Below are 12,830 nucleotides of genomic sequence, written 5' to 3'. Positions count from 1 at the left end.
TGTCCTTCTGTGTCTGGCCTCCTTCATTTAGCATAATGTTTTCAAGGTCTTTCTACGTTGTGGCCTGTGTCACACCGTCATTCCTTTTCATGGCTGAATAATATTCCACAGCACGTATATAACCACATTTGGCTTATCCACTCATCAGTGATAGGCACTTGGGTTGTTTCCATCTTCTGGCTGTCGTGAACAATGCTGCTATGAACACGCACGTACAAAGACCTGTTCGAGTCTCAGCTTTCAATTCCTTTGGATATATACGTAGGAGTACTACTACTGGATCATATGGTAATCCTAAGTCTAGCTTTCTGAGGAAACACCAAATGGTTTTCTGTAAAATATCACTTTACATTCCTCCCAGCAATGCACAAGGGTTACAATTTCTCCATGTACTCAATCACCACTTTGTTATTTTGTTTTAATATAACAGCTATCCTAAAAGGTGTGAAGTGGTATCTAATTGTGGTTTTGAATTGTATTTCCCTAATGACTAATGATATTGAGCATATTTCCATGGGCTTATTGATCATTCCTTTGGAGACACGTCTATTCAAAACCGTTGCCCATTTTTCAAATTCTCTTTATTGTTGTTGAGTTGCAGAAGTTCTTTATTTATTCTGGATATTAACCCCTTATCAGATATATGATTTGTAAATATTTTTCCCATTCTGTGGATTGTCTTTTCATTCTGTTGATAGAGTTCTTTCATGCCCAAAAGCTTTAAATTTTTATGAACTCTAATTTATCTACTTTTTTCTTTTATTGCTTGTGCTTTTGGTGTCATATCCAAGAAAGCACTGTCAAATCCAATGTAATGAAGGTCTCCCCCCATGTTTTCTTCTAAAAGTTTTATAGTTTTACGTCTTACAATTAGGTCTTTGATCCATTTTGAATTAATATTTGTATATGGTATAAGGTAAGGGTCCAACTTCATTCTTTTGCATGTGGATATCCAGTTTTCCAAGCACCTTTTGCTGAAAAGACTGTCCTTTCCCCATCAAATGGTCTTGGAACCTTTGCTGAAAATCAATTTACCACATACATGAGGGCTTATCTTTGAGTTCTAGATTGTATTCCATTGGTCTCTATGTTTGTCTTTATACCAGTTCCATAGTGTTTTGATTACTGTAGTTTTGTAGCAAATTTTGAAATCAGGAAGTGTGAGCCCTCCAACTTTCTTCCTCTTTGAATTGTTTTGGCTATTTGGGGTCCCTTGAGATTTCATACAAATATTAGGGTGGGTTTTTCTATTTCTGCAAAATGCCCATAGGACTTAGATAGGGATCACATTGAATTTGTAGATTTCTTTGGGTAGTATGGACATTTTAACAATATTGTCTTCCCATCTATGAACATGGGATGTCTATTTATTTGTGTTGTCTTTAATTTCTTTCAGCAATGTTGTTTTTTGTTTGTTTTGTGAAGAAGATTGGCCCTGAGCTAACATCTGTGCCAATCTTCCTCTATTTTGTATGTGGGATGCCACCACAGCATGGCTTTGGTGTGTAGGTCTGTGCCCAAGATTCGACCCTGCGAACCTGAGGCAGCTGAAGTGTAACATGCGAACTTAACCACTACACCACCAGGCTACTCCCTCAGCACTGTTTTGTAGTTTTCAACATATAAGACTCTCACTTCCTTGGTTATTTTTATTCCTAAGTATTTTATTCTTTTTGATGCTATTGTAAGTGGGACTGTTTTCTTAATATCATTTTCAGATAGTTCATCATTAGTGTATAGAAATGCAACTGATTTTTGTGTGTTGATTTTGTATCCTGTGATTTTGCCAAAGTTCTTAGTTCTGACAGTTTCTTTGTAGATTCTTTAGGGTTTTCTATAAACAAGATCATGTTATTTGTGAACAGAGATAATTTTAGTTCTTCCTTTCCTATTTGGTGGCTTTTCTTTCTTTTTCTTACCTAACTGCTCAGGCTAAAACCTCCAGTACTAGGTTGATTAGAAGTGGTAAAAGCAGGTATACTTGTCTTGTTCCTTATCTTAGGGGAAAAGTTTTCAGTATTTCACTATTAAGTACATTGTTAGCTGTGGGGTTTGCATATATGGCGTTTATCATGTTGAGGAAGATTCCTTCTATTCCTAGTTTGTTTGTTTTATCATGAAAGGGCACTGAATTTTGTCAAATGCCTTTTCTGTATTAATTGAGATGATCATATGGGTTTTGTTCCTTCATTCTATCAAATGCAAAATGCCCATAGGACTTAGATAGGGATCACATTGAATTTGTAGATTTCTTTGGGTAGTATGGACATTTTAACAATATTGTCTTCCCATCTATGAACATGGGATGTCTATTTATTTGTGTTGTCTTTAATTTCTTTGGGTAGTATGGACAGTTTAACAATATTGTATGTATTTAACAATATTGAATGTGGCATGTTATATTGATTGATACTCACATGTCAAACCAGCCTTGCATTCTGGGAATAAATCCCACTTGGTAATCCTTTTAACATGCTGCTGAATTTGGTTTGCTAGTATTCTGTTAAGGATTTTTGCATCTATATTCATCAGGGATATTGGTCTGTAGATTTCTTTTCTTGTAGTGTCTTTGCTTGGCTTTGGTATCACGATAAGGCTGGTCACATAGAATGAGAGAATGAGAGATTGATTGGCTTGTTATGACAAACTGGTTCGTGTGATTATGGAGGCTAAGAAGTCCCATAATCTGCTGTCCACAAGCTGGAGACCCCGTAAAGCTAGTGGTATAATTCAGTCCAAGTCTGAAGGCCTGATAACTAGGGGAGCTGATGGTGTAAATCCTAGTCCAAGGGCAGGAGAAGGTGAGATGAAACGTCCCAGCTCAACAGTGAGGCAGGAAAAAGGGACAAATTCCTCCTTGCTCTGCCTTTTGTTCTATCCAGTCCTTCAAGAGATGGGTGATGCCACTCACACTGGAGTGGGCAATCTACTGAGTCCACCAGACCAATTCAAATGCTCGTCTTATCAGGAAACACCCTCACAGATACACCTAGGAATAATGTTTAATGTGGGCACCCAGTGGACAGTCCAGTTGACACTAAAATTAAACATTACAGTAGAATTCACCAGTCAAGCCACTTGGTCCAGGGATCTTCTTTATTGGAATATTTTTGATTACTTAATTGAATCTCATTACTAGTTATAGGTCTATTCAGATTTTCTGTTTCTTCCTGAGTCAGTTTTGGTTGATTGTGTGTTTCAAGGAATTTGTCCACTTTATCCAGGTTATCTAATTTGTTGGCATACAACTACTCATAGTATTCTCATAATCTTTTTTATTTCTGTAAAATTGGTAGTAATGATCCTACTTCCATTTTTGATTTTAGTAATTTGTCTTTTCTCTTTTTTTCTTCATCAATCTAACAATCAAAGATTTGTCGATCTTTTCAAAGAATCAACTTTTGGTTTCATTGATTTTCCCTATTTGTTTTGCTATTCTCCATTTTATCTATCTTTACCCTAATCTTTATAATTTCCTTCCTTCTGCTAGCTGTGGGTTTAATTTGCTGTTTTTTTAAAAAATAATTCCTTAAGGAATTAGTTAGGTTATTAATGTGAGATCTTTCTTCTCTTTTAATGTGTGTATTTACAGCTATAAATTTTCCTCTTAGCACTGCTTTTGCTGCATCCCATAAGTTTTGGTATGTTATGTTCCATTTTCATTCATCTCAAGGTATTTTCTAATTTCCCTTCTGATTTCATCTCTGACCCACTGGTTAAGAGCGTCTTAATTTCCACATATTTGTGAATTTGCCAGTTTTCCTTCTTTTGTTGATTTATAGTTTCATTTCATTGTGACAGGAAAAGTTACTTTGCATGATTTCAGTCTTTTAAAATTTATTAAGACTTGTTTTGTGGCCTAATACATATAGTCTATCTTGGGGAATGTGCCATGTGCACTAGAGAAGAATGTGTGTTCTGCTCTTGTTGGGTTGAGTGTTCTGTACAAAACTGTTACATCTAATTAGTTCATAGTGCTGCTCAAGTTCTCTATTTCCCTACTGATCTTCTGTCTCACTTGTCTATCCATTATTGAAAGTAGGCTATTGAAGTCTCCAACTACTATTGTAGGACTATCTATTTCTCCCTTCAATTCTGTCCATTTTTGTTTCATATACTCTTGGTTTCCTCCTTTAGTTGTGTATCTGTTTATAATTGTTATATATTCTTGTAGTAATGAGCTTTTTATCAATATATAACATCCTTCTCTGCCTCTTATAATCTTTTGTAATTTAAAGTCCATTTCATCTGACAATAACATAGCTAGCCCAGCTCTCTTTTGGTTACTATTTGCATGGAACATCTTTTTCCACCTATCTACTTTCAACCTCTTTGTACCCTTATATCTAAAGTGAGTACCTAGTAGACAGCATACAGAAGGATCCTGATTTTCTATTCAATCTGCCAATCTGTCTTTTAATGGGAGAGTTTAATATATTTCCACTTAATGTTATTGCTGATATAAAACAATTGGCTTCTGCTATTTAGCTATTTGTTTTCTATGCCTATTACTGTTTTTTATTCCTCAATTCCCCCATTACTGCTCTTTTTTGGTATTTGGCTGATTTTTTGGTAGTGTACTATTTTGATTCACTTCATTCCTTTTCTGTGCATTCCTTTTTGTGCATTTGCCTTTAAATCATACAGGAAAAAGAGAAGTTATAAACCAAATCAAAACCACAATAATACTGGCTTTTACATTTACCTATGAAGTTATCTTTACAAGTGTTCTTTAATTGTTTCTTACATCTTAGACTTAGATTTACACTTAAAAACTTAAACATGTCTAAGTTTCTTGTAGGGTAGATGTACTAGTAATGAATTCCTCTAGCTTTTGTTTATCTGGAAATGTCTTAATTTCTCCTTCATTCTCGAAGGACAGTTTTGCTAGATATGGAATTCTTGGTTGACATTTTCTTTATTTTAGGACTTTAAATATGTTATCCCACTGCCTTCTGGCCTCCCAGGTTTCTGCTGAGAAATCTGCTGATAATCTTACTGAGGATCCCTTCTACATGATGTGTCACTTTTCTTTGCTTGCTTTCAGGATTCTCTTTGTCTTTCAGCAATTTTATTATAATGTGTCTTGTTGGGAGTCTCTTTGGGTTTTTCCTATTTGAAGTTCATTGAGCTTCTTGCATTTGTAGATCCATATCTTCCTCAAATTTGGAAAGTTTCAGTCATTATCTCTTCAAATAATCTCTCTGATCCATTCTCTTTCTTCTCCTTCCAGAACTCCTATAATGTATACATCGGTCTGCTTGATGGTATTCCATAATAATAATAATCATGATAAATACTAAAGAACATTTTCTAATGCAGCACCATAATAAAATTACATTAAATGGACCAGTTAGGACTAGGATTTCTTGAAGTTTTAAGGCATGATTTATGGATTTATGAAAACAGAAAATAACAGTAGAGGCTTAAACCAATTACCAAAATACCAGAATCATAAAGATTACTAAGAATACAGCAAGGTGAGGAGTTTCTATAGGAAAGAAACAGCAAAGATATGTAATGTAATTTAGTGCAACTATATGCCAACTATTCTGAAATATGTAAAGAACTATGTAACATAAGTACAGACCTCTGCACCACCTCCAAAGAGCTTACATTTTTATTGTAGAGGTAAAACTTACATGGCAAACAAAGACTGAGCATATAAAAAAAGGAGAAAAAGTGGAAATTAAGATGTATAGTACAGAAAATAAATGCTCAGGAGGGGTAATTAATGCATATTAAATGTCTCTGTCACTTAGGAAGAAGGAGGCAAAAACAGGTGCAAGTAAATTTATAGGAAAGCAGGAAGAGGGAAATGTTTAGGGGAGTTCCTAGGAAAGATTTCTATTTTCTGGGAAATTTAAGTGTAAAACAGGGAGAGAAGCTGAGGAGATCTGTGAGAGAAAAAGGAGGGAGAGATAATTAGAAACACTTAAGACTGATGAGCAGCGTTCACATGATACAAATGTGTATGTCATCAATTCATCTGGTCACATAATTTATGTCCAATACTGTTTCCCATTCTTGTATAAGAATGGAATGAATGGTTACATTAATTCATGAACTAAAATTTGGGGAGATGAAAGAGGCAACAAAGCAACAGAGAAAAAGTAACCAAGAGCAAGTAAGGGAATAGATATGATCAATCAAGTAGCCTAGAAAAGACAGACTCAGAACTAAAGCCAGGAGAGACTGAGACTGCAAGAGAAAGAAAGGTCAAGAAATTGGAGGTCTCAATTCTATCAAAGAAAGGCATACTGGAAAGTAGGGAGTATGGAAGCTGGAAGGAGAGAAGGTTATGTTCAGACAGCTGGATATTACAATGTAGGAATTTATTTGTATAAATGTGCTGGATGATAATCAAAATCACATAAGATCTAGGCGGCAGAATTGCAGAGGAGTAAAGATCAATAGTTAGGAAGGCCAAGATTTGTGACTACTGATAGGATAGAAAAAAACAGCATGATCTAGACTAGATAAGGGAAGGACTGTCAGGTCAACACAGGAAATTCACAAATGGGAAATTCACAAATGGGAGTCAAGGATGGAACAGTGGTGGATGAAGCCTCAAAGGAGAAAGTGTCTTACATCAGCTAACGGCTAAGGTTAGAGTTAATATTAAGCATAATAAAAAGTTTACAGTATATAACCTATCTAACTTCAGTCTCAAGCACATAAATAAACTATCCCTCTATGCTTGGTAGTCAGTTTTATAATTCACAAAATATTTACGTGAAGCAAGTGTCATAAAAACTAATTGCCTAATCTAAATTACACAGATCACTCAAATTATTAAGCATTTCTTTATCGTTTAAATGATTAAAAGTCATATTTAATGTTAAAATTCAGTTTGGCCAAACACAAAGCAAAATATGATATATTCTAGTTATTTTTGAGTCAGACATGTACAAAACATTCTGATGTAAAATTAAAGACATCTTTAAGAGTTTAATTTTTAATATACAACATGTATCACTTATAAATTGAAACCAACACAACTTCTATTAGAACGCTTTCAGAAATGAAACTTCGTCCTAGAACTGAGGTAGTCATTATTTGACGGATAAAGAAATAATATTTGTTTGCTGAGATGTGAATACATTAAAAAAAGGATCTTAAAGAAGGTATTTTTAAAACTTTTGCATATAAGGAAAATATATTTATCAAAATAAAAACAACTAAAATGGAACATAATACAAGAAAATGGAAATAATGCATAAATGTTCACTAATATTTGTTCATGAACTTAATATGTCTATAAGATTCTAATTCTAGGGATAAAATCAAATCTCAACACAAGATATTTAACTAAACATATCATCATAATAGTTACTTACTGTATAAGAGAAGCTCTTTCAAAGTACTGAATGGCTTTTTCACAAAACTGGGTGTCAATGTAATAGGCTCCAAGCCACTCAATGACTTCGATGTTAGAAGGGAAATACCTATACGACTGGAAAAAATAAGGAACATGACAATACAACTTCAGTGGCAATGTATAATTTAATTTTTGAACATTTTACCTATTGAATGGGTTAATTTACCCACTGTGAAATTTTTTAAAAAATTTTTTTTCTGCTTTCTCTCCCCAAATCCCCCCAGTATGTAGTTGTATATTTTAGTTGTGGGTCCTTCTAATTGTGGCATGTGGGACACCACCTCAACGTGGCCTGACCAGCAGTGCCATGTCTGTGCCCAGGATCTGAACCAGTGAAACCCTGGGCCGCCGAAGTGGAGCACACAAACTTAACCACTCGGCCACGAGGCTGGCCCCATATCCACTGTGAAATTTCTTAATAAAAAACTATGAGCTGTCATAAGCACTTTATGAATTTTGAAATTGTACAAGATTTAGAAAACAAAATTTGACACATTTTAAAACTATCTATATATATCTTTTTGATGTACTGATATATAATCTGAATCAAATTCAATATGTAATAGAATCAAAAAGGGATGAAAATCATGCTTCAAAAGAAAAAAAAACTGTACTTTTAATTTCAGTTTTTATTAATTTTAATCAAAACTAACTTTATATTCCACAAATGCTTTATTTTAAATCATTACTCATTTAAAAACTAATAAGCATTTCTAAATTTTAAAAATTAAAAGGCTGGTTTTTTTGGTGTGTGTGAGGAAGACTGGTCCTGAGCTTATATCTCTGCCAGTCATCCTCTATTTTGTATATGGGACACTGCCAAAGCATGGCTTGATGAATAGTGTATAGGTCCGCGCCCAGGATCCGAACCCGTGAACCCCGGGCGGCCGAAGTGGAGTACACAAATTTAATGACTACGCCACCAGGCCAGCCCCAGGAAGCTGTGTTTTTTGTTTTTTTTTTTTTTTTATAATAATTCATAAAAGCTAAAAAGTAGAAGGAAAGTAAGATTATATACCTACCTCATAATAATATTGAAATGCTTGAGATTTATCTCCTTCACTATCATATAATTCTCCTAGTTTAGATAAAGCTCTAGAATCAGTTGGAACAACACTGATCAGTTGCATTAACCATTCAATAGCTTGATTGGGATCTTCCATTAATTCATATCTTGGACAATTTCAGTTAAGGATAACACAATTTTTCTAAATTCATTGATCAATAGGGAAACCTAAAAACAACATTACAATAAAACTATCTCTTAGCCTATAGTAACGTGCTATTTAATAGTTTACTCTGTATTTCTCCAGGGATAAGGATGACAAATGGAGCAGTACTGTAAATAACGCCCTTGTATCATACATACACCTTGTTTTTCCTTTTGCTTTGTTACTGTCCACTAAGATCAACTCCCAAATTTCTAGGAGAATTAACAGTTTGCCATTTTATTCACAGCATTGTCCAAAATTTGTCCTTAATAAAAATGCCTGAATGTTGTGTTCAATTATTCTACCTCTCTTAACATGCTCAACATATTAAACATATTAAGGGAATAGTTTCCACGTGTTTTCCTATGAGTTTTCCCTAATTAGATTATAAGCCCAAAATACAGAGCTGTTTTTTTTGTAGCTTTTGTGCCTAGTAAGTCCTCTGCACATACTCAAATAATTTATTCACACCAATACTTATTGATTACTTACTATTTATTTTTATATTAGATGTTTCAATGAAATGAAAATACCCCAATCCAAAGTTTTATTGAAAAAGAGCCTTCTATTTTTAATGATGACAAATGTGATACCATAAGAAAACATAAAAACAAGGAAAGAAACTCAGCCTTAAATGTAGCAATTACTCGATTCGATCTAAAGTGATGATGAACTGGGTAGTATCAGTTCATGACACTGGCAATTTCAGAGAAATTAAATGGACAAAACAAAAAGGCTAAAAGAAATAACTACGAAGCCATCTGCCCCCAAACTAAAATTTTTAACAAAAGAATTTTTTTATCTACTCTACCCTAAGGACAGCAGATACTACTTACAATTATTAACGGTATGTCTCATAATATACTTTTTTCTAAACATATTTATATAAAATTTATATCAAGCCAATGGTAACTTAAAACCCTATATAAGATTTTAATCCTTCCCAATGTTGTTGTCAAAGTTTTTTTCTTAAATAAGGAGAGAAATTAAAGTGTTTTTCAAATAGTGTCAAAGGCATTAAAAACATTAACAAATTTATGTTTTTCCAAACAAGGGCAAGGGGGAAAAAAAACTAAAGAAAGCTAAGAGTTGTAGAAGAAACTGACACGAGAGCAGTATTTTATATTTCAACATTCCCCAGAGTTCTAAATATGATACTGGCACATATAGTACCCAGTCAATAAACGACTACTGAATGAACGAATGAGCGAATCCATACAAACTACTGTGTAATTTTGGAGGGTTAAGGCGTTCGGAGAGTTACATTCACCAAACCTACATGGTCAGCTAAAATACACAAGATAAATTATCCAAACTCAATCAGTAGTACTATCAGTAATAAACAATATTTTCCTTTTAATTAGTAAGTGACTGCTTCAAAAATACCCTGTAAGACTCAGAGCTAACACATTCTAAAGTATCTAATCCATATTCAATGAATAGCTTATGAGTATGCAACATGTCATACTCAATTGCTTCAATTATTTCCAAAATTTAATAAACAGTTTTAACCTTTAAATAATTCCTCTTATAAATGCAAACGATCTTTTAAAATAGGATCACTCAATACTTTCATCACACATTAACCTGATAGGTTTTAAAATATTATCCTCATCAATTACTTCCTTGGTTAAGCTTATTTAATAATTGGTATTCAATCACCAATTGAGTGAATTAATAACTGTCCTTAAGTTTTTCACGTAAGATACACATGTGCTATCTGGTACAGAACTTGGGCGCTGTTTCTCAGGATTGCGTGAAGTTTCAGGAAACAGTCCAAAGCTTCATCAAGCCGGTTTAGCTTCTTATAGGTAAGGCCTTAAAAAGAAGAGAAAGAAAAGCTATTAGCACTATTACTGGGAGTGAATTTTCTCAAAGTAACAGAATAAATCTTTAAATATACATAAATATTCATCCAGAAGAAAAAATAAAGATGAACAGAACTTTTTAAAGAAAAGAGCAACGTGGGTGGAGCGGGCTGGGCTTTTCACTAATGTTTGGTAGATACCAAAACATGCCATAAAGCTTTAGTGATTTTAGTGTCGTAGGGGAGCAGGAATGACAAACAGATTAACAGACAGAAAAATTGTTGAGAAACTGACTCAGTTACAGAACTCAGTTAATGGGCATTTAAAATCAATGAGGACTAAGGGACTAGGAATAAATGGTGCCAGGACAATTGACTATGATGAAGAAAAAAACATAGATTCCTATTGTGAATTTATTCACAATAGGAATAAATTCAAAATTTACTTTAAAGCTAAAAGGAAAAAACAAAGCTGTAAAAGAATGATACAAAAATATAAGAAAGTGATGTTGTAATCTTGGGGGAGGGAAGGGCTCTGCAAAGCAATAAACAAATGAAGGCACAAATTTTCAAAAAGCCAAATTTGACTATATAAAAAATCTTAAAATTCTGTTTGACAAAAGAAATTATAAAGTTAAAAGTCAAGCAATGGACTAGGGAAGGTATTTAAAACTTACAAAGAGAATAAATCGGTACGTATCTAAAGATTTTATTTTTTTCCTTTTTCTCCCCAAAGCCCCCTAGTACATAGTTGTATATTCTTCATTGTGAGTCCTTCTAGTTGTGGCATGTGGGACACTGCCTCAGCATGGTTTGATGAGTAGTGCCATGTCTGCACCCAGGATTCGAACCAATGAAACACTGGGCCGCCTGCAGCGGACCGCACAAACTTAACCACTCAGCCACGGGGCCAGCCCCAAGTACATATCTAGGCAAGCAATCTGCATTAAGGCCTTTGCTCTTCACCTCCCTCTGCCGGGAATGCTCTTTTCCCAGGTATCCAAATGGTCAGATCCTCCCTTCCTTCCAACATGACTTTAAACGTCACCTTCTCAGTGAAGCTCTCCTTGACTCCATCCAAAATTGCTAATTTCACCCTGCCTCCTCTCCTCCCAACCCAGACAGGTCTTCCTTTCTCCTCTGGCAGGAAATTAAAGAGTCTTCTCTGGAAGGAAAAGATCCAGTTGACTGACGGGCAGTGCCCCAACTAAACAGATCAGACAGATGGCCCTATGGCAGGGTGCCCGTCCACCAATCTCACTTGTGGCCCCAGAGATCCCACTCAGCTTTTAGCTGCAAACTCCTAAATATGAGGAGACAGGCCAGGACCATCAGACATCTGAGGATAAGTTGTAACATGACAGAGAGAGGATAAAACAAACAAGCAAACCAAAAAAAACCCAAAACAAACCTATGTAGGGAGAAGAAAACATCAAAAGAAACTTCATTAATAACCCAAGAGATAAGACACAGTATTGCATCAAGATGTGTCTGCAACACTGCAAACTCAGGAACAGGAAGGAATGACACTCATTTCAGGGAAGGGAAGAAAATGAGATAGTGGTGAGCCTTCAGGTTGTAGGTACATGGGTATTTATTTTTCTCGTGCAATTTTTTTATGTTTGGAACTGCTCATAATTAAAAAGGAAGAAAATGTGATTTTTTTCACCTCTCAGTTTGGCAAAAGTTGAATTATAATATTCAGTATTAGTAGGAATTTGGGAAATCAGTCATCTCATACACCACAGTGGAAACAGAAATTGGAAAAATTTTCTCAGAGGGCAATATGGCAACATCTATCCAAATTTTACATGTGTACAGCTTTTGAATCATGAATTCCATTAAAAAATAACCTATAATTGAATTTAAACATGTGGACAAAGAGGACAGACTAGTGGCTACCAGGGGAAAGGGGGGTTGTGGGGTGGCCACAAAGGGTGAAGGGTTGCACCGACAACACGACTGACAGACAATGTACAACTGAAATTTCACAAGATTGTAACCTATCATTAACTCAATAAAAAATTAAAAAAAAAATAACCTATGATCCAAGGATCTTCTTTTCAACTCTTCTCCTCCTCTTGAGTTAGAGCTCTTTGAAGGAAAAAAAAAAAGAATTGAAAAGCAAAAAGAACAAAAGAAAGCAATTCTCCCTGTTTTACTTACCAATATTATAAAGTGCTTCAGTACAAGAAGAATCATTTCTTAGAGCCTCTTTATAGAATTCAGCTGCCTTCTCATAATCACCATTTGCAAAAACTGTATTCCCTTTATTAGTAAGAGCTGATGGATTGTATCTATCAGAGTTCACAGCTAAATCTGCATAGCTGCTGGCTTGTGCAAATTCATTTTCCTAAATAAAGTACCAAACATATACAAATTATTCAAAGTTGATCAAATATCTTTTCTGTTTTGAAATTATTGATATGAT

General features: G+C 34.6%; 1 protein-coding gene across 9 annotated transcripts in view; it reads right to left on the bottom strand.

Moving 5' to 3' along the window:
* Positions 1-12,830, bottom strand: part of IFT88 (intraflagellar transport 88) — a 135,221-nt gene that overhangs the window by 51,345 nt on the left and 71,046 nt on the right. For 8 of the 9 annotated variants that reach the window (XR_006532511.2, XR_011506822.1, XM_014837166.3 and 5 more), the window contains 4 exons: positions 12,566-12,752; positions 10,302-10,410; positions 8,404-8,554; positions 7,341-7,456 (listed from right to left, as the gene is read on the bottom strand). Coding sequence is in view for 7 of the 9 variants with exons in the window: in XM_014837166.3 (XP_014692652.1) it covers positions 7,341-7,456; positions 8,404-8,554; positions 10,302-10,410; positions 12,566-12,752 (563 nt within the window). In the remaining 2 variants the exon portion in view is untranslated. Of the gene's footprint in view, positions 1-4,697; positions 5,239-7,340; positions 7,457-8,403; positions 8,555-10,301; positions 10,411-12,565; positions 12,753-12,830 lie in introns of those variants that run through there. The other variant, XM_070520368.1, reaches the window with a different exon arrangement.

The sequence above is a fragment of the Equus asinus genome, chromosome 11 (genome assembly GCF_041296235.1).
Source record: "Equus asinus isolate D_3611 breed Donkey chromosome 11, EquAss-T2T_v2, whole genome shotgun sequence".
NCBI classification, from domain to species: Eukaryota; Metazoa; Chordata; class Mammalia; order Perissodactyla; family Equidae; genus Equus; species Equus asinus.
This window is presented reverse-complemented; position numbering and strand designations above follow the sequence as displayed.